The sequence below is a fragment of the Symphodus melops genome (genome assembly GCF_947650265.1).
Source record: "Symphodus melops genome assembly, chromosome: 11".
Classification (NCBI taxonomy): Eukaryota; Metazoa; Chordata; class Actinopteri; order Labriformes; family Labridae; genus Symphodus; species Symphodus melops.
In genome coordinates, this window is record NC_136701.1 from 20,230,876 (window position 1) to 20,250,650 (window position 19,775).

Genomic DNA, 19,775 nt, shown 5'->3' on the forward strand with positions numbered 1-19,775 from the left:
AATTATTTTCAGGCTTCTCTTGGTTTTGACCACTAGAGGGCGGTGTTTAGCTACAAATGAGACACAGGACACAAGCAGTAGAAGAGAGTGGAAGATCTGCGTTGGGCTTCAATAATGTGGCAGACTGAAGTAAGCAGCCACTTTAGAGAAATACCACATGACAGACTCTAGGGCTTCGTAGGCTGCTGTAACATACACGTTAGAAGAAGTAGTTACCATTAAGAGAAGTGTCAGTGATTTAAATGTAGCTTAAAAATCCTCACATATAAAAGCTAGCATTTTGCGCCGATGTAGCTAACGTACTGTGGTCACAATTTGTCATTCACATTCCTTCAGTAACAAGCCAGCGTTTTAATTGTATGTGCATTACATGTTGACACATGTGCCACATTGACTCTCTTTTGACAAATGACAAGGAAATAATTAAATTGTTTCATTTGTAACAATTTTTTTTGTTTAAATCGATGATTGTGCTAACTTTTAAAAAAATATATCAGTATGTTAAAAATGTATTTAATGAATTTAGTCTTAAGGGGACCAGTTGTGGGAAAGAAAAGGCTTAAAATTCAGGATTTTCAGCCCCTTTTTAACAGCCTCATTTTAAGAGATCAACTTCCTGAAACTGTTTTTAAATTAAATGTGTGTGTGTGTGTGGGGGCGCTCGTGTTTTTGTGTGTGTTGTGTGCGAGAGAGAGGGAGGGTGAGCTTTTGGAATGCTGTGATGTCATCAGTCGAGTCTCTCTCTTTCTCTCTCTCGCTCACGCGCGCGCACACACACACACACACACACGCAGAGGAGGACCCACAGGCGCTGTGACTCTCCCAGCTCAGTTAGCACACTCTGCTGTGGAGCGGCTGTCTACATCCCACTGTGAGTACTTCAGCTAATTCTCCCATTCTCTACTAACTCCCTTTGCCTTTCTACCATTTCATCTCTGCCCACGTCTCCCCTTTTTCTCGGGTTATCTGTCTCTGCACCCTGATATGTGTTTACACCAATCTGTATTCCACCAGGGTGATAGTTCTCAGTCTGAGACAAGCTTCTTTCCCTCCAAGTGCTGCTTTTGTTGGTAGCCTTTGTTTAACTCCCCACTGTGATTGGTGAGGTCCATTTCAATCTCCTTGTTTGAGAAAACCGGCTCCTGCTGTCCTGGTTTATGACCCGAGTGTGTGTGTTTTTAGAGCTAGAAATGCAAGACGTTCAGCCGCTATCTTGTGGGAGTTTTTTTTTTCTTTCGGGTTGGGGCAGAGAGAGAGAGAAAGGAACATAGGTTTGGGAAGGGATGTGTGTTGGTGAGGAGGGGGAGGAAGGGGAGGGGGGATGTGGGTCACTGATGGTAGAAACAGCCCCATTCCTTTGGAAATCTCCTCCCATTATGAGCTGCAGCCTCTCTGTCAGTTTGGAAACAGGGTTGTTGGTTTTTTTTTAATTTTTGGGCTCTTCCGTGTTCATTGAAGGTGGGACAAGTGACTAAAACAAGGCAGGCCGAAGGAGTGGCTAGACGAGAAAAAGTTTCTGAACGTGACAAAAGGTGGAATCAGTGGAGAAAAAAAATGGCACTTATTAAAGTGTGGAATCTGTAGGGAACGTTGGTGAACAGTGTTACTTGGCACATGTTTGTTAAAGTGCTGCTTTTTTTTCTTGTAGATCTTCCCAATGATGACCTCCAAAGACAAACAAAACTGACATCTCAGCTGGGAGGGGAAACTGTCAGCACAGCACAGACAGGAAATAGGTGTGTGTGTGATTGTACAGTATGTACAAAGCTAAGTGTGTAAGAATAAGCATGTGCCTCGGTTGCTGAAGAACCTTAAAAAGTTGTCTCCTGACGACATGAGACTATAAACTGAAAGTGTCCGCCTCAAGAAGCTGCCGGCCAAAGGACAGTGTTTCCTTCCTCTGCTGCGTGCGCCGTCATTCAACATGCTGCAGCAGATTTTAAAGGACATGTACATCGACCCCGATGTCCTGGACGCTCTCAATGAGGACCAGAAGAAGACTCTGTTCCTGAAAATGCGCCAAGAGCAAGTGCGGCGCTGGAAGGAGCGGGAGGAAAAGCTGGACAGAGACGGAGGGGACACTGAGTGCAAGAGAGCAAAGCCAAAAAAAGGTAACCAGCCGTCCATCCCATCATCAACACGACTTCACCTTTGTTAACAGTCCTGCTTCCTGTTCAGCTCGTGCAACAAGTTGCCGATACAGGTTTAACAAGCAGACTGACCATCACACGTCTAAACACAGCCTTTGGCAGAGCCGTCCTTTAAGTTAAGGACTCAAATCTGAATCTTTTCAGCTAACTCCTGCTAACTTGTAACTCTCAGCATAAGTTGCTCGAGAAGATCCCTGCAGACGCGTGTGTGAATTAGTTGAGACAAACAGTCTTTTTAGCTTGTGTTCTTCCCACCATCTGAGCTGCACAACATTCAACTGAAGTCCACTTTAAAACTTCCTTGAGCTCGCAAAGTCGAGCCACTCCCTATAAAAGTGTCTTTAATGTTGTAAACTCTGAGATCTTGACTTGAATGCTGCTGACATTCAGCGTGATTTACTGTCGGATTTCCATTTAGACTTCACCAAGTGGACTTCTATTTATATCTGCGCTCCTTAACAATTACAGCTGATTGATGACATTGAGAGTGAATGTAAACATCACACTAACAGCTCATGTCAACATTTACACAAGCAAAGTAAAGAGCACGTCATTCTGAAATAATGGCGGCGTATTTATAGAGTTTAAAGAAGTGCCATTAAGATGAAGGTGTTACATGGAGGATGTGACGTACAGTATGTGAGTGTGTGTGCACATGTTCACATGCAGACACATTTGGCCTTAAGGGTCTTGCTTAGATCATTTTGTTCCAGCGATGTGTGGATCAGAGGAGGGGAAAAAAATACTAGGTCAGAGATGTCACTTATGTCTGGAAGGCAGGTTTAGATGTGAAGGCATGTAGGACAGGAATGGGGGGGGGGGGGCACAGAGTTGTGTGTTAGGCCGGGGTCACTGGCAGCGTGGCATCAGGAAGTGCATTCTTCTGCACGTTGACAGTTTTAGTGATCAGCCAACATGCATCAATCAGACAAAAGAAAACGTGGAGAATCTCAGTGTGGAGGCTGCATGTGCATGTGAGTGCTAAAACTGGTTTGACGCCTCCGACAGAAACTCACCTGTCTGCATTTTCTCTCTGGTGACGGCACGCTCTGCTCTGAGAAATGACGGTTTAATTACATAACACAAGGTACTGTATTTTTATATAATCCAACATGGAATCCTATGATGAAGCACTACTGCAGTAGAGTTATATAAAGCCAACTCATAATGTTCACATGGTGGCGTTTTCCCTCTGAATTTATGCCTAACATGGAAACTTTAATCTCTGTTTTCCTGCTGTGTTCCAGTTTGAAGTTATTATCATATCACCTCATCCCGTATTATCACGGATTGTACAAATATTTCTAAGGAGCAATATGTAACTCAGACACCTATTGATTACAATGGGTATTGCAGTCTAAATTCAAATCATAGTAGAGAGCTTGTCTCCCCACAACCCCCTCCTCCCAAAAGTCGATGGGCAGGTTGCCATGTTGCAGACCAGGAAGCTTCAGTGTTTAGCCAGATTGTCTTGAAACCTCTTCTGCTTTCTGTCCAAAAGCATCTCCAATATGTGTCCTAGTTTGACCACTTTTCTGCTCATGGAGCTTTTTAGGAAAGCGCTGAGGCTTTTTAGACCAGGTAAATTTAGTTATATCTGAACCAGTCCTCGATCAAGAAGTATGAAAATCAAACTGTTTCCAAACTGACAGAAACACAAAACTATTGAAAATGTAAAAAATAAGGAATGCACCAATGTGTACTTGCATAAGGCCAATATTTTCCCTGTTAACAGAGTTCAGTGTAAATAATTGGATGTTAACCAATTGCAGAAGCTGATACATGTGTGTGGACAAGCAAGTGATGTTTCGCCTTCTGACTGGATTTGGCTTTTGGGAACAAAACAAAACAAAAAAAACAAAACAAAAAGTATGATTGCCCTATTTATGTAGTGATTATTTTCTGTTCAGATTTTAAATGTTTAATTTGACTATCAATTTAATTTAATGTAATATAACAGTTGAACAATAAAAAGGTTTCAGATGGGCTGTGTGGGAAAGGTTTGTCACTGACTTTGTGATCGTGAATCAGGAGGAAGCCCCTTTTCAAAATAAAATCTCTTTATGTGAAGGAAAACTAAAAGAAAGGTTTTGTAAAGTACTACTCAAAGAGAGTGAAATGAAGTCCTTACTGACTTTAACAATGTTCACTCGTGTTTTTGTAAAAGTTGGTCAATCAGACAGGAAAATTAATAACAACAAAAATAACTATAATCAAAATATTTATTTAATAAAAACATCAGGATTGGAATCCGCCACTGGTTTTCTCAATGAGTGTGTCCCCATTGATTTGATTTCATTTATTCCAAACATGTATCATAAGACAAAGGTGAAGAGAAAAAAAAATAACAGAACAAAAAAACACATTCAAATGAATAAAAGAAATTGAACTTCCCATCCTCGACCATGTGAATATGGTCAATCAACAGCACTTCTACATCTTTGATTGACATTGTAATGTGATCCGTCTTGCCTTGGCTCCCAACAAACAAAGCACTTGCTCTATACACTGAGCTGCAGAGTGCGAGAACAGAGCTCGTTCTATCTCTTAATGAGCGACGCAGCTGTCCTGAGGAAGCTGCATGGAGACTGCAGGCTGTGATCACATGGGCCATGGCGCTTTAAGTTTCTCTACACAGGCACCCAGCTTTGCGGTGGACAGGAAATGGTGGATAGTTCGTGTTTCTGTGCAAAAATAGGAAGTGAGTCGAGACCCTGATCCTAACGAACAATTAGCAGGGGGGGGTGAAACAGGAAGTGTGCAGGAAATGCATGTGTTTGGAACACAAAGAGAGCGTTAGATTTGATCTCAGTGGCCTCCTGGTAGAGCTAACATGCTAACTTTGGTTAGAATGAGAGTTTCAGCCTTTTCCTGATCATGGGACTTGTGCTGTGGTCGGGCGATGACTACATGCGTGACGCGTGTGTGTTTGTGTTTACGTTGCAGACTGGTGACATTCACATGACGCAGAGGGCAAAAAAAAAAAAAAGCTGAACTATTTCTTCCAGAAGTAACCATGGCCTTGTCTTTCCTAAAAAGAAAAACACTCTTATCTTCACTCATTTAGAAACATTACTCTTCTTGTTTACACTTTGGAAGCTAACCCGACGCCACCTTTTACAGTAGAAGCTTGGACTTAGGCCAACAAATGAACACGCTTTACCCTTCTAAATGTTCCTACTGTTAGCTGGTGGATTCAGCTCACCTGCGCCTGACAATGGTGTTGTGGTTTGTAGCTGTCAGTTTGGTCCGTGCGCTTTGTTTGCCCAGGTATGTTCTGAGTGTTGAACGTAATCATCCTGGTATGCCCGGCTACAATGCGATGCACACGGCAAGCTGGCGAAACCAGTTTCACTACGACAGTATGTTATCCTGTCTTCAACCCGACAACCTCGAAGTAGATTGTCAGCTGGTTCACATCTATTCAGTGACTTCTGAATGCTCCCCAAACATCGTCACATGGCAGCGGCTGTGTGTGACCTGTTGTGCTTGTTTGTGTTCTGACTCAATGTTCTCAGGAGCGTAAAAACAAAGCTACGCAACATCTCGTTTATTTGAATTGGGACTGTGTTTCGAGTGGGAATAGAATGGATTCTCGTGTCAGATGTAAGTCAGATTAGAGAATGAGAACAGTACAGGGTTCCAGTAAAGCCTCACATGTATGTTTATACAAAACTAGGACTTGGCCTTTTTCCCCTTCGGCTCTGTTGATATCATTCTCATGAAGGTCTCAAAACATTTGCGTTCAGCTGTTTAGGCCCCACCAGCTGCTCGGCCTGTTTTTTACAGCCTTCCACAGCGGATGCACCGGTGAGACGCTGACAGTTTCACGTCTGAATGAATCAAACGGATTATCTGATGGATTGTCTTTAAAGAGAAAACTAAAGATCACATCTTTTATTATTCAGAGCCCACTGAGACAAAATCTCTTTGAATGAAATCAAAGGAAGAAGGAAAGCACATCATGTGAAGCCATAAAAACAGAGGAAGTAGTTTTAGTGTAGTGTAGGAGACATTTGTCAGATGAGTGTGAAGGAGACGCTGCATTCAGTGTTTATCCTGTGAGGACTCACACGAGGCAAACTGTAACGTGCCCGAGCACGCATCACCCCTAAAGTCCAGTTCATGTGTGAGTTCTGGATTCGGCTTCAGCTCAGTACAGTTCATGCAAGAGCACGCAGCCTTCATTATGGAGAGTTTTACAGCTGGATCTGACTAACGTGACTTAAATTAAGACAACCAGTCAGTAGCTGTATCATGTTCTCTGTGTTGTTCTCAGACGTGTGGGCGCTTCCCTTTCTTTATTAACGTGTTGTATTACGATGTGATGTACCAGAGGTCACTGTGGTCAGGCTCAGTTGGAGCAGTGTGATCATGCTTGAGCCCGCTACGGGACAACTCGGACGAGTGCGCCCTCAGTCTGGTGTCAATTTTAAATTCTTCGAGTGAAGGATCTCTACAGTGAGGTGACATAAAAACATTGAACCAGGTGTCTCACTGCCGTCCAAGTCATTGTTTGTGTTTGTGTGTGTGTGTGTTTCCTCCAGCCAACAGTAAGAATGTGAGCTGGCTGCTGGGCCGGGACGGAGATGTGGCGGTCATTGTGATCGGGGAGGTGGACGAGCTGAGCTCCAAATTCATCTGTTCGGGATTTGGAGAGAAGAAGACGCCGAGTCTTCAGAACAATACAAAGTAAATACTCCTCTGATGAATGACAGGCCGCATGTAAACATACATCTGTCTCTTTTTGAGCTGCTATGGGTTCAACATGGCTCCAGTGTAAACTTTGTGTTGTATTAGTAATGTATAAACAGTCTATGCAAAGATTTAACCTTTTTTTTTTTTTTTTTTGCAGCTGTCAAACTATCTTGAAAAGCAGAAAAATCCCAGAACCCGTCAGAATTGAGAGAGAAAACCTTCCTCCTACGTGTAAAACACAACCTGGGAGCGCTCTGAATCTAAAGGTGTGTAGCTCTTTGTCTTCGGGCCAAAAAATCTGCCCTGTTGTCACTGAGATCTTGAGTCTGGTAAAAAGGACGACTTAGAGGAAGAAAAAAAAGATTTGATGAAAGTGACTCCTTTTTTTTCTTCTTTTTTTTAAACCAGTATTTAAGGATAATCCCAATGGGGGAAATTTGGGTGTCACAACAGCTCCAAAAAAACAGTAAAACAGGGAATATAAACAGCATCAAATAGCAAAAAGAAAGAAGAAGAAGAAGAAAAAAAAAGAACACCTATGAGCCAGTTTACATTAATTAAATAAAAAGGTTAATTAAAGGGTAATTTCATCTATTTACATCTTAAAAGCCTGTATTGGCTTATTTATACACAAACATTAGGTTGGGACTCGCTGCTCTATCAGATAAACTCAAACCTTAAATTAAGGCTCTGCTGTGTACCATTAAAAATCAACCCTCGCCCTCTGAGAGGCAGCCTTCCTAACCTGCGCCTACATTTTGTGTGAAAATAATCTCTCTGACTCATTTCCAGATTCGCTCATGTTTGTGTGTGTGTGTGCTGGGTTTTTTTTTGGGTTTTTTTTTTGGCGAGGCCAGGTGGAGAGAGGAGTGCTTCTCTCTCTTTTATTTTTTTCACGCTATCTTTAAGAGCGATTTTTGCCTGCGTTGCCATGGAAACCTTGCACACAGTGAGCCAGCCGCGAGCCTGGCTGGATGGTCTCATCTGGCCTGACCGAGATGATTCCCTGAGAGCTCAAGCTGGCTCGCTGCTCCCTCAGCGGGAAACCAAGAGCATCTCTGATTGTCGTGCGGTCACGTCGTCATACGTTTGAAGAGCTCCTCGTGTGGCATCGTGATTATGTCTTTATCGAATGTAAAACTCTCCCAGCTGTTCACCTCACTCACACAGCTGAACAGGATGACGTGTCGCCTCTTTGTATCGTCTAACATGGCGCTGTCTTCTCTCTGAACAGGCAACACATGAAGAGACGAGCACTTTACACCCTCTGCCGGTGAGTCTGAGCCACTGCCTGCTGCTCAAATTGAGCTCTATGCTCTGGGGTTGCATCATGGCTTGTATCACCGGTGTAATGTCTGTGTTAAACCCACAGGTGTCAGTGAGCGAACATTCATCACCTCCAGCAGCAGCAGCAGCAGCAGAAAAGGTACATCAAGTTATTATAGGATTCTGTTTACTGTCGCTGCTATTATAGCTGCCATTCAGTTGTAAACTTGTAGCAGCTTATTTTCTAGTGTCGTCTGCTCTGCACGACACATTTTAACGCTGTGTTTGTCCCTGAACGGTTTCTAAAAATCAGTAGGAACAATCTTCATCTCTTTTTAGATGTGGCTTTAGACTGAAAGGCGTCGGTTCATGGCGTTCACTCCCTCCGTGAGTAACAGGAAATCGTGGTTAGGCCAGCTGTCCCCTCACTGCCAGCTTCTCTGCAGATCATCTTTCCCCCCCAGCATTCTCCCTCTCTCCGGGCTCCCTCTCGTCTGAGCCGCCGCACCCCTCACAGCTCTCTCCGGGGAACAGCTGAACTCGACTGTCCCCTCCCGCTGGCTCCATCATCGCCCCAGCCTCCAGTTGAGCTCTTGCAGTGTGCTCTCTTTCCTCTTTTTTTTTTTTCTTGCCGTTTACGCTCTCACAAATGTCTGTGAGTGTGTGTGTGTGTGTGTGTGTATGTGCAGGTGACACACGAAACACACCGCGAGAGCAGCTGAATCACAGAGGCAAGGCAGGATTTCTGGACTGCCCCAGAACAGATGGTTGATGAACTTGATCAGGGAATTAAAACGCCAGAGATAGAGAATGCGTCAGTCGCAGATGGATGGGATTGTGGGACGCTCTCCTGAGGTTTGGGCGCGTGAGCTCGCCTCTGTTCCCTGTTTTTTTTTTTTTTTTTTTGCACTCCGCTTTGCCACAGAAGAAAATGTCTCTCCCTTACTTCTTACATCTATTTCAGACTCTTGAAATAACAGGCCCCAACACATCTGCCAGCAGACAGCGCCATGCATTAAAACCTTAGCATGAAAGACAAACCAGCTGTTGTAGCTTTCTTAAACCTGAACTTGAATACTGGTCGGTGCTAAGTCCACCGCTGTTATATAAAATTGTATTGAAAAAGTACATAGCACAAGTATGAAACCTCTGATTGTTGACGTTTACTACCTTTGACCCACACTAAGAGCACCGCACTGTTACTGACATAAAGTCAGTGAGGTTATTTAACCTCTGTCGATGTATTGTGCTTACTGTCAGCGACATGATGACACATTTTAGCTTCATACAGCAGCTCGATTCAAAGTTCTTCACACAAAACATCGAAAGCATCAGGACAAAAGAGGGGAAAGAAACTCGATTAAAGGGGACATTTAAAAATCAGCAAACTGTGCGGAGGGCTGATGAGCCAGGTTCAAATCCGACCTGTGGCTCGCTTTCCGCGTAATAATAATAATAATATAACTTTATTTATTCAGCACTTTTAAAACACAGGTTTTCAAAGTGCTTGGTAAACATCAAAAAACAAGAACAGGGCAAACACAGAAAAACATAAACAACTGCAAGAACGTAAAAAATGTGAAACTAAAACCCAGCAGACATCGAACCCGAACATCACAAGAACCATCATAAGAACGCATGTCATTCCTCTCTCTTTCTCTATCCTATAAATAAAAGCATCAAAATCCCCGAAACCATAAACCTTTTTAAAAAAAACCAAAACAAACGATGACTCTTCAGCCTTTATGTCGGAGAACTCAGCGTTTCAGAGGACCTGCAGTGTGATTCAATACCAGTATCTGCAATAGATCGACTCCTCGGGAGTTTGAGAGAAAAAGCAGCCGAGACCTTGTCAGTGATTACACGATTAGCTCTTTAGTGTTTGTGGATGGAAACAGAAAGAGGGCGTGTTTTTCTGCTGCACATGTGTCAGCGGGTGTTGCCAGCTCTGCCGCAGGTTTCCTCTCGCTGATTTGAAGAGGGAAGGAGTCGGCCTGAGACGGGGGAGAGTGAGATTGTTGATTAAGAAGGCGAGAGATCGGCAGGGAAGATTAGTGAGGCAGCTTGATTTCTAAGTCACCTTATAATTTTCCCTCCACACATCCTTAAACTCAGTGGTCATAGCTTTGTGTGTTTCATTACGGCAGCTCTGAAGTCGCTGGAGAACTGTAATTTGCTGAATCATTTATCCAGTGATTTAATCAAACATGACAGTTATGCCACTGTATGTGAATTAGCTGTCAACACTCATCGCTCTCTTCTGTCCCCCCTTTTTTTTCCTTCTTTTTTCTTTGTCGCTCGTTCCTTCAGTTGAAGTCAACGAGTGCAGCCGTGGAGACGTCAGTCCCTCAGCCTACCACCACCACCACCACCATCTGCTCCAGGCCTCCCATGAGAAGCAGCCCTGTCAATGTGAGACCAGCTTCTGCAAATGCAACGCCCGGTTCTGTCAACACAGGAGCCGGCCTGGTGAGTCTGAGGTTGGCCTCGTCTGCGTCGTCTCCTCCGGCGAGCGGCACCGTCAAAATCGACTCGTCGACACCCGCGAAACTCCTCCAGCGCTCGCAGGAGCAAAAGAAGAGCCAAGAATCACAGGCCGGGAGAGGTGAGTGAGTCTGATGCAGCACACACGGCAAGATAAACATGATACACGCATCGAGAAAATAACATTTAGAAACAGCCGTGATAAGGCTGAAACGTTTGTCACCATCATGAAACATCTTTAAACTTTAAATGCTCCTCGCACTATTGTTTTGCCATTATTTAATTTTTTTGCATTCATAGCGTCAAATGAAGATGTTCTAGAAAACACTGAGGTTGATTATGAACAACTGATGGTACATTCGTCTAGCATAGGTCCAAATGATGAAAAGTTTCTCACTGAAATGAAAGGATCGAACTGAAGAGCATTTTCAGTGGAGACACAGGTTCTGTTCGATGGTATATAAGTATATGAGATATATATATATTTATATACTTATTTTAGTTAGTCTATTTGAATCAGGGACATTGTACATAAGGAAACATTAGTCTCAGAAGAGAGGAGATGCTTTGTACCAGATTTAGCAAACTAGCTCATTTCCATCTGTCGAGCACGGTGATGGCAAGAGTAAAAAAAAAAATTATATATATACTGTACCGTGATTTTTGTTCAAAATGATCCAGTCCAAAGTTCTCCGACTAAATAGCCACTGAGAGTACAGAGAGCAGTAATGTAGCTGTTGGGAGGTGTGCTGAACAAAGTTCATACCCCGATAGGTTTCATTAGCGCTGTAGCTAGAGAGACGGATTTATTTCTCAGAACTCCGATGTGCTTCAGCCAAACAACGCCTCAGCCCGCTGGAATCTTTATGGAGTGACAGAGCAGAAAGAGGCCAGCCTGGAGGGGTCAAATGTGACTTTGTGTTGTGCTACCGCTCTGTCCCCACACACCTACTCGTACTGGTTCGGTGGCTTCTCCAACGGGACCTTCAAGGTGCATGCCAGCTCAGCAATAATGAACAAACACTCTAATGTGGAGCTTCATCATTTGACCAGAATAAATACATACATGATTAAACACTCGTCCCCATGAGCAATATCACTCATCTTGAATTGAAAGGACATGGCATGTGTAGATGCAGCTGTTTGCTGTCATCTCTCACATGTGTACTTCTGGAAGAAGGTCGAATGCTTTCCTTGAGGGCACTTCAGTCAAGGCAGCACGTGAGGAGAGGAACACCAGACTCTTTGTATTTCACTTATTTCATCTCGTAATGACGGCCTGCGTCATTTCGACGTCTTCGTCATTCTTTGATAAAGAGAAGCTTCTTGAGGAGGGTCGTGACAAAACCTGTTCTGTTAGCTGCGTCACAGTTGAACTGCTTTTCAGATTTTCTTCAGGTTCAACCAAACACTGCCGGGCTTCACCTGTCTGATTGGATAGTTTCTTTTTTCTCTGTATTCTTTTTTTCTTTGTGTTTTTGAAAGCAAATGTCTTCTGGAGGTAGTCGGGGAAGCTTCTGGCTTTTCTTTCAGATTTCTTTGGCCTCGACATCCTTGTTTCACTCTTCACAGCGAGCTGTGCAGATAACGTCCTGCTTGAATATCTATTGAATTATTATGAGTCTAATATGAAGTCTTCCCGTCTCAACACTGCACCCAATTTCATGAATTGACCGAATACCCATTCACTATACAGTGACCCAGTTATACAGAACAATTGGTGGTGGTAAGGGTGAAGTTAGCGCCATCTGGTGGAAAACATAGGGAAGAAAAACTCTCCATAGAGTCCCTCTGCTGGAAAAACGTTCATCCTACAGAACACGCTCGCGGTGCAAACACTCAGTTCAGTTTGAAGGAAGTTAACAAGCTCTTTCTTTTTTTTTGTAGAAAGGAATTAACAGAGCAAACTTTGGTACAAGACAGTTTTTTTGTTGGAGAGCTGAAAAGCTTCACTCAGATGGAGAGTCAAACTGTTTCTCTTTGTGGCTCCTGAAAAATCCAAGCATTAGTGATTAGGGTCAATGCCATCCTTAACTTCTGAAGCATGACATAAATGCAGAACTCTATTTATTGTCAGCTCAACAATAACATCTGTCAATGTGGATCAGTTCGTGAAGAAAAAACACACACACACACACACACACACACACACACACACACACTCACTACAGTCTCAAAGTTGCTCTCAAGGTTGACTTCTCCTCTTCTCTTCCCTCCATCTTTTCTCACTCTTTGACGACAGCTGAATGGAACTTTAAATTGATTTCTTTCTTTCAAAGTTCTTGATGATTTATTGTGGATTCTTGAGGAAGGGCAAATCATTTCAAAAACCAGACACACAAAAAACACAACTTATTTTTACTGATGTCATCAAGCATCAAGACTTATTTGTGAAATGATGGTTGAAGATATATTGAGTAAGTCTGAAGTGGACATTGGATATCGTGACAGAAGAGCTCTCTGAGGGAGTCTACAATTACTAAACAAACGTGTGTTCGCCCCAACAGTAGAGGCTAAATGTGACATCGGCAGGTAGAGCCGTGGCGGCGATGAGCCGACATATGATGGAGTAAAGGAGCAGCTGTGAAGGTGGGAGTTGAGGATACATTTGTTTAGATTCTAAATTATCTAATTACTAATTATCTATCAACAAAGGCAGGAAGTCGGCCCCGCAGGGAGACGGAGGAGCTCTATAGAGTCAGGCTCACGCCTCAGCTGTCGAGCGGGACCCCTTCGTCCTGCGAGCACAGACCGCCGTCATGTAGAAGAAGAAGTTCAGTCTGCTTTTGTGACGTATGTTCATCAATTCCCCTGCTGGAGCTGGACTAAATATTTCACCTTCAGATTATTACGACTTGACAATTAAAGAAGCTGAGTGTGATACTGGACATCATGACTTAAAGACGAGTGGTAGTGGAGAGCACAGGGTCAAATGTGTGACTAAAAAGGTTGTTTTTTTTGTGTTTTTTTTGTATTTGTCAGGGCGCTAGTGTTTTCAAAGTTAGGAACCAGACCAGACTTCTCATCACAAAGAGAGGAGTGGACTTTGTTGTCTGAAGTGCAGGTTTCAGGATGACTTGAAGCTCCTGTGAGGAGTTTTGATTTAAGAAAAATAAAAATGTTTTGTTTTGTTTTTTTGGGGGGGGGGGTTTTGTTTGGTTTTTTTTACATTTTATTTGTTACGACAGCTGTTGAGGGACAGGAAATGCCCCGAGCAGAGAGTGAGGCGATGACATGCAGCAAAGGGCTGAGGTCAGATTTGAACACATGACCATAGCCTTTGTACCCTGTGAGCAAGGGAAATACTGATGTTTCTACACTAAGACCATCAGAGGATTCATTATTTAGAAATAAAGATTCAAAGTTTGTTGCACATCAGACATTAGAAATATAAGAGGGTGAGGGGTTTTTTTTTTTGTCAGAACAGTAAAGAGAAAAACTCACACAACCCAAAATTCCTTTAAGGAGCGAGTCACTGAGGTTGACTTGAGAGACTGTCGTGCTGAGGCTACTTTTCCATTTAAAACACATTATTAGCCTGACGACAAGTTTTGATTCAAAACTAAAGAAAATGATCAAGAAGTCAAGTTTACTTCCTTTTTTATGTCAGTGTCCATCATCAGGCTTTTTCTGTGTTTTCATTTCTGCCAACGGACTAAACAGTCTCCAAAGAGTCACGACCAGCGTGCCCTCTGAGCAGGAAATGTAACTGTTAGTGAACAAGCATGAGTGGAAATGAGTTCAAACAAGCCCTTACAGTGAGTAGATATTTAGAATCTGACCTCTTCAACTTGTAACTTGACACTTTCTGAGAGGACGCTGTCGTCTGCACAGAAACACCGGATCAGAGAACGAGAAGAAAAGAGAGAATGTAGAGCTGACCCGAGAGCTGCACAAATATGCGTCGTGCACTATATCACATGATTTGAACACATGTGAGCGTGAAAGTGTATCAGTCTCCGGCAGCTGGCGGGGTGTGTTCGTGTCTGTGCGTGTGTGTGTGTGTGTGTGTGTGTGTGTGTGTGTGCGTGTGTGTGTGTGTGTGTGTGTGTGTGTGTGTGTGTGTGTGTGTGTGTGTGTGTGTGTGTGTGTGTGTGTGTGTGTGTGTGTGTGTGTGTGTGTGTGTGTGTGTGTGTGTGTGTGTGTGTGTGTGTGTGTGTGTGTGTGTGTGTGTGTGTGCGTGTGTGTGTGCGTGTGTGTATTCGTGTTTATAAATCCTTCCCTGTCTGTCGGTCGGCTTTTCCTCTCCTCTCTCTTCACCTTCAGAGGGAAGGACACACATTCCTGCGCTGCTTCCCGACTCTAGCCCTGGGCGACGCTCAGCCAGAGCTGATAAGTGACAGGGGCCCCAGCCCCCACACAGGAGCCCCCCCCCCCACCTCCACCTCCACCATCAACACACACACACACACACACACACACACACACACACACCAACTCCTCTCCTCCCTGCCCTTCAGTCCACAGACACGCTGCTTGGGAATTCTGCCCTCTGCCCCACTTTGCCCCCCCCCCCTCCACCCACGCCTCCCTGTCTTCCTTCGCTCTTTCCGTCAGAGACGTGGAGGTCTTTAAAAAGATAGATTGGTATTTAATTTTTGTGCTGGCCTGGTCAGTGACACGGCTTCACGCCCCTTCCTCTTTGTCCTCCCTTTGCGTTTTTTTTTTTTTTTTTTTACGAGCTGGCCTGAGATGTGAGGACTGGCGTACGAAAGCTCAAATGGGAGATTAATCAATCTTGATGAGTGATTTAATGGCGAGATTCTCTTTCATTTTAATAGGTGTTTTCACAGGTAGCTTTTAACGACTGTTTCTGCTGACGAAGCTGAGAGTGCAGCTGCTGTGGAGAGTTTCAGGCAGAGAGGCGTGGGGTCGGAGCATTTTTCTTGGGTGTGTTAGGACAGGTTAGTCAGGTTACCACAGGAAGGAATCAGGGTTTTACATAAAGAAATACACTGCCTTTATTCACATTTATGTACGTATATGTACGTACCTTTACCTCCTCACAAAAAGTCTACATCTTTTAAAAACAGTTCTCCTTCTCCCCCTCTTCCTATCTTTCTGTCTTTCTATTAAGCATTCCACTCAGACCTGCAGCAAGGCTCCGAGCTCGAAAAACTCTCTGACCGTGTGTGTATGTGTGTGTTCGCACACGTGTGTGTGTGTGTGTGTGTGTGTGTGTGTGTGTGTGTGTGCTCGGTGCGTGCCTGAATGTGTGTCAGCCTCAATTGCTGGAGCCTATCCAAGGTTTCCGTGGTGACCACACAACACAACGAGACAATCAGAGGCAAGCCCACGCAGCGCGGCGAGAGGACATTAACACAGGAACCGCGGGTCAGGGGGCAGAGGAAGGCAGGGCAAGTCGGGGGGGGGGGGGGGGGGGGGGGGGGGGAGAGGAAGAGATGAAGAGGAGGGAGGAGGGAGGCGTTAGAGCCACAGGGAGAGGGGCGAGAGGAGAGAAAGGAGAGTAAACAACAATAAACAATAACACAACCTTAAAGGCTACTTTAGGTCTCTCCTTTTCATGCCTGCAAGACATCAAGAGGCTTTAAAGGTTCCCCAGCCCCAGGAGTGCCTGTGCGGTTTGGCTGTACCCCACCTCTGTGTGTGTGTGTGTGTGTGTGTGTGTGTGTGTCTCTGCTGTGCCTTGGTGTTGGGGAGAGATAGGTGCATGCGTGACTGAATCCATGTGCAGGAGGGGTGTGCAAAGGTGCGTGTGTCTGTGTTTTTCCGATGCGTTTGAGAGCATGCACGCAGCTGAGAGTAACATGAGAACGCGTGTGTGTCCTTTGGAAAACTAAACTGTTAGAATCCGTGTGTATGCTTGTGCATGTTTTGACTTTGTTGTGTGCGCGTGCGTGTGTGTGTGTGTTTCCGTGTGAGCTCGTGTGCGTCTGCAGCCCGTGCACGCGGGCGCTCTCACATATCTCTGTCCCCCGGGGATGACGCTAAAAATATGTGGCTCCTCAAGCCTTCTGGTGTCTGAGCAGCGTCTGTCTGCTCTCCATTGCCGTCCCTGTGGCCCTCCCTCCTTCCCTCCTTCCCTCCTTCCCTCCCTTCCCTCCGTTACTCCTGTTCCCTCCATTCCTCCCTCAATTACACCCTCTTCCAATCCCAGCGCACATACACACAGCTTCTACACCCAGCTGTGTCCCTACTTCACTTCCACTGAGGATGACCTCTGCTCAAGCAGAGAGGGGATAAAGGGAGGCCAGTGAAAAGGAGGGAAAGAAGGTAGCACATTTTTCACGTGCAAGTCAAAAACTAATTTCTGTCTTTTGCACGCGAGGAGTGGACATGCTCTGTTGATATACTGTACCTTGCTTTCAGTGCTGACCTTAAATTGCATTTCAAATCTTGAAATGTTAAAAAGTACAACCCTTCATCTATTTTTCAGGGTGTCACACTGGAAACATGAAAAAATGAGAACAAAGCCACAAACTATTTAAAATGGTGTAAAATTAAAAAAACTGCTGAAATGTGTCTTTGACTTGCGTGTGAAAAGAAAGTGTGTCACGTTAAACACCTGAGGAACACATTTACACAAGGTGGCCCCTTTAACGAAAACATCAGGGCTCCATTTGAGGGTGAGCCGGCTTCTTCATGGTGACCGGTGTTCATTAGTAATGTAACGAGCTGTGCTCAGTGTGAGCCAGCTTGCGTGCTTTAAACTTGCCTCACTGATTTTGATATTTTATAGAAACGTCTCTTTGTCCTGACCTTGGTATTTACTTTTTGACTTTGTAAGGCCTTAAATATTTTCATTTTTGTGTTCTTGATTTGAATCTGTCAAAAAGCTTTAATATATGGTCCAAATTATGAATCTTTTCTTATACTTGTTTGATTCTTTTCCCACTACAAACACAAAAAGGATATTTGGCCTCTGCATAAGCACTTCAGTAAATCTAGTCCTCCCCCCCCCCTCAGATATCGGTTCCTCAGAGGCGGTTCGTCAGACGGCTCGGGAGGACTCCGTATCATCGGGGAGCACATCAACCTGTGCAGGGCGCGGCCGGGTGGCTCAGCTGATGAAAACATTCAGTGTTGAAGGTTCCACGCCTCCCGCACAATCCCCCTCCCGCGGCATCAAGCCCCCTCTCCCCTCCAAGCCCAGCCACCTGCGTCTGACCACCACACCCACTGTCAGGTAATCTTTCACACAGACGCCCACTCAGCTTCATCCCGAACACAGCCACACTGGACGATGCTGCACGCCTGCTATGGACCCTCTGCAGAGTGGGCTGATGGGATCGAGAGCTCCAAAGGAAGCTCTCAGTTCACAAATGTTGCCATCCCTCCTAAAGCACAGAAATGGAGATTCTTGAATGTAATGGTGTTCTTTTACTTTTGAATGCTGCAGTACTGTAAACACTATCTGTGGGGGGGGAATGCCAAAAATTGTAAATATATGTATTAGCAGGGTATCGATGACGATCATATGTACTCATTCACTTTTTTTTATACTTCCACTTTAACATGTGGGGGGGGATCATGAAACGCATTCTGACAGTTTTTAGTCCAATTTTAAACCATGCACACACAATGCTGATTCCTTCCCAATATGATTATTGTCATCGCCGGCTTTCATCGTTCCGTTTTTGAGGTTCGGGACAAAAGAATGGCCATGGGACGGCCCAGAAGGGTGAAAGAAAGCAGCGTAGGCTCCTTCTTCATCTTGCTGTCTCCTCCCTGGGACCAGTGCATGGTTGTTTATTTGTCACAATGCAGTGCATGCCTCCCTGTGCCACCTGGCAGGAGCCTCTCTGCGACCTGTTGTGGACCAATGACAGTGCCAAACGCCTCGTCTGTCTCTCCCCGTGGATCAAGTTAGACAGTCACTGCCAAACAATCCAGCCCTGTGTTGCTCTACTCCATTTCTGAGTACAATACAAGTGATGTGTGGTTGTATTTTATGTTTTTTTATACACTTTCTAAAGGGAGGAAGTTGTTTATAATGGGATATTTACTGTTGCTGCAATGTTCATTTTGTAATTTTTTTTTAACGTTATGTCAAGCTTGTATGGTGCAATCAGAGAAGCAATAAAATTGTGTCGCTCTTAAAACTTGTGTGTGAAAGGTCTTCTCTTCTAGATGTGCTAACTTGCATGTCAAATGTCACTGAGGATACATGTCGTTTTTTTTTTTTTTTAAACAGCCTCAGCAAATAGTCCTGCATGCCTCACCAGGGTAAGTGTACAAAATTTAAATTTCAGCAGAGCTACACATCATCATCCACCCCCACGCTTGTTATTACTGTGCTCCGACATTTCCTGCTTAATTTCCAGGAGAGCTCGCCAAGCTTGCAAATGAAACTGAAAATGTTTGCCGATGCTAAAAGTGAGAGGCATATTCTCACATTTGGATCCTGTGATTTCCATTGCAGATCACAGTTACCTCGGCTAATGTTTGGCAGATGTCTATTTTGTTTGAAAAAGGAAAAAAACAACAACAAAAAAAACACACTCTCATCTCCAAGGTAACAAAACAGCTCAGTGGTGTGAATAAAAGCAACACCCCAAAATAATTTGAGTTGATGCACACCGAAGTGATATATGATCATGTAAGAAACCCAACACATCGTGGGACCAAGAAGCTTCTGCGTGTCTGAATGAGATCTCTTTCATGGACCTGGAGACGGTGAGCTTGATTTCATAACACTACGAGCCAAACAAAAGATGTCTGAAGCACCTAAACTGCACAGTAGAAGACTTTTTAAATCTATTCAAGCTACATTATGCTATAGTGTGTGTGTGTGTGTTTATTTATCGTTCAACTGTGTCGTTGCTTCATCAGGACTTTTTCTTCTCAACAGGTTACATTTTTAAAAAAAAGCCCACCGTGCACCGAAATCATGGTTCTGTTTTTGTCACAAGTATCATGATCAGTTATTACCTTGGTCCAACTGAAGAGACCAGATGTGCCTCCACAGATCTGAAGGAAAAAAAAAAAGATTCCTTTTGGGCTGTTTTCAACTTTAAAAACACCTCTACAAGGAAATGTGCCGTCTTGAACAATGTTACTGCCGTTTACAATCATTTTTTTCTAAATGATTCTTTTGAAACCTCTAAAGCTGAATGTAGCACGATGACTGAGTGCGTATGAAAAGTAGTTCCACTGTGATTTTAGTTTTGTGCATTGATGCACAAAGAAGTGGAAAAAGCGCTCGTTGAATCAGAT

General features: G+C 44.1%; 1 protein-coding gene across 2 annotated transcripts; it reads left to right on the top strand.

Annotated features, from left to right (window-relative positions):
* The first annotated feature begins 52 nt into the window (after positions 1 to 52).
* Positions 53 to 18,661, top strand: LOC306831359 (uncharacterized protein). Of its 2 annotated transcripts, XM_079355427.1 has the most exons (9): positions 53 to 129; positions 795 to 871; positions 1,649 to 2,111; positions 6,698 to 6,842; positions 7,006 to 7,114; positions 8,083 to 8,121; positions 8,221 to 8,274; positions 10,425 to 10,719; positions 17,526 to 18,661. In XM_079355427.1, exons 3-9 carry the CDS (start codon positions 1,925 to 1,927, stop codon positions 17,747 to 17,749), a joined length of 1,053 nt encoding a protein of 350 aa, XP_079211553.1. In that variant the 5' UTR covers positions 53 to 129; positions 795 to 871; positions 1,649 to 1,924; the 3' UTR covers positions 17,750 to 18,661. The 2 variants fall into 2 exon arrangements, with proteins under 2 accessions (XP_079211553.1, XP_079211552.1); XM_079355426.1 differs by lacking the exon at positions 53 to 129 and having other exon boundaries at positions 459 to 871.
* The last annotated feature ends 1,114 nt before the right edge of the window (positions 18,662 to 19,775 follow it).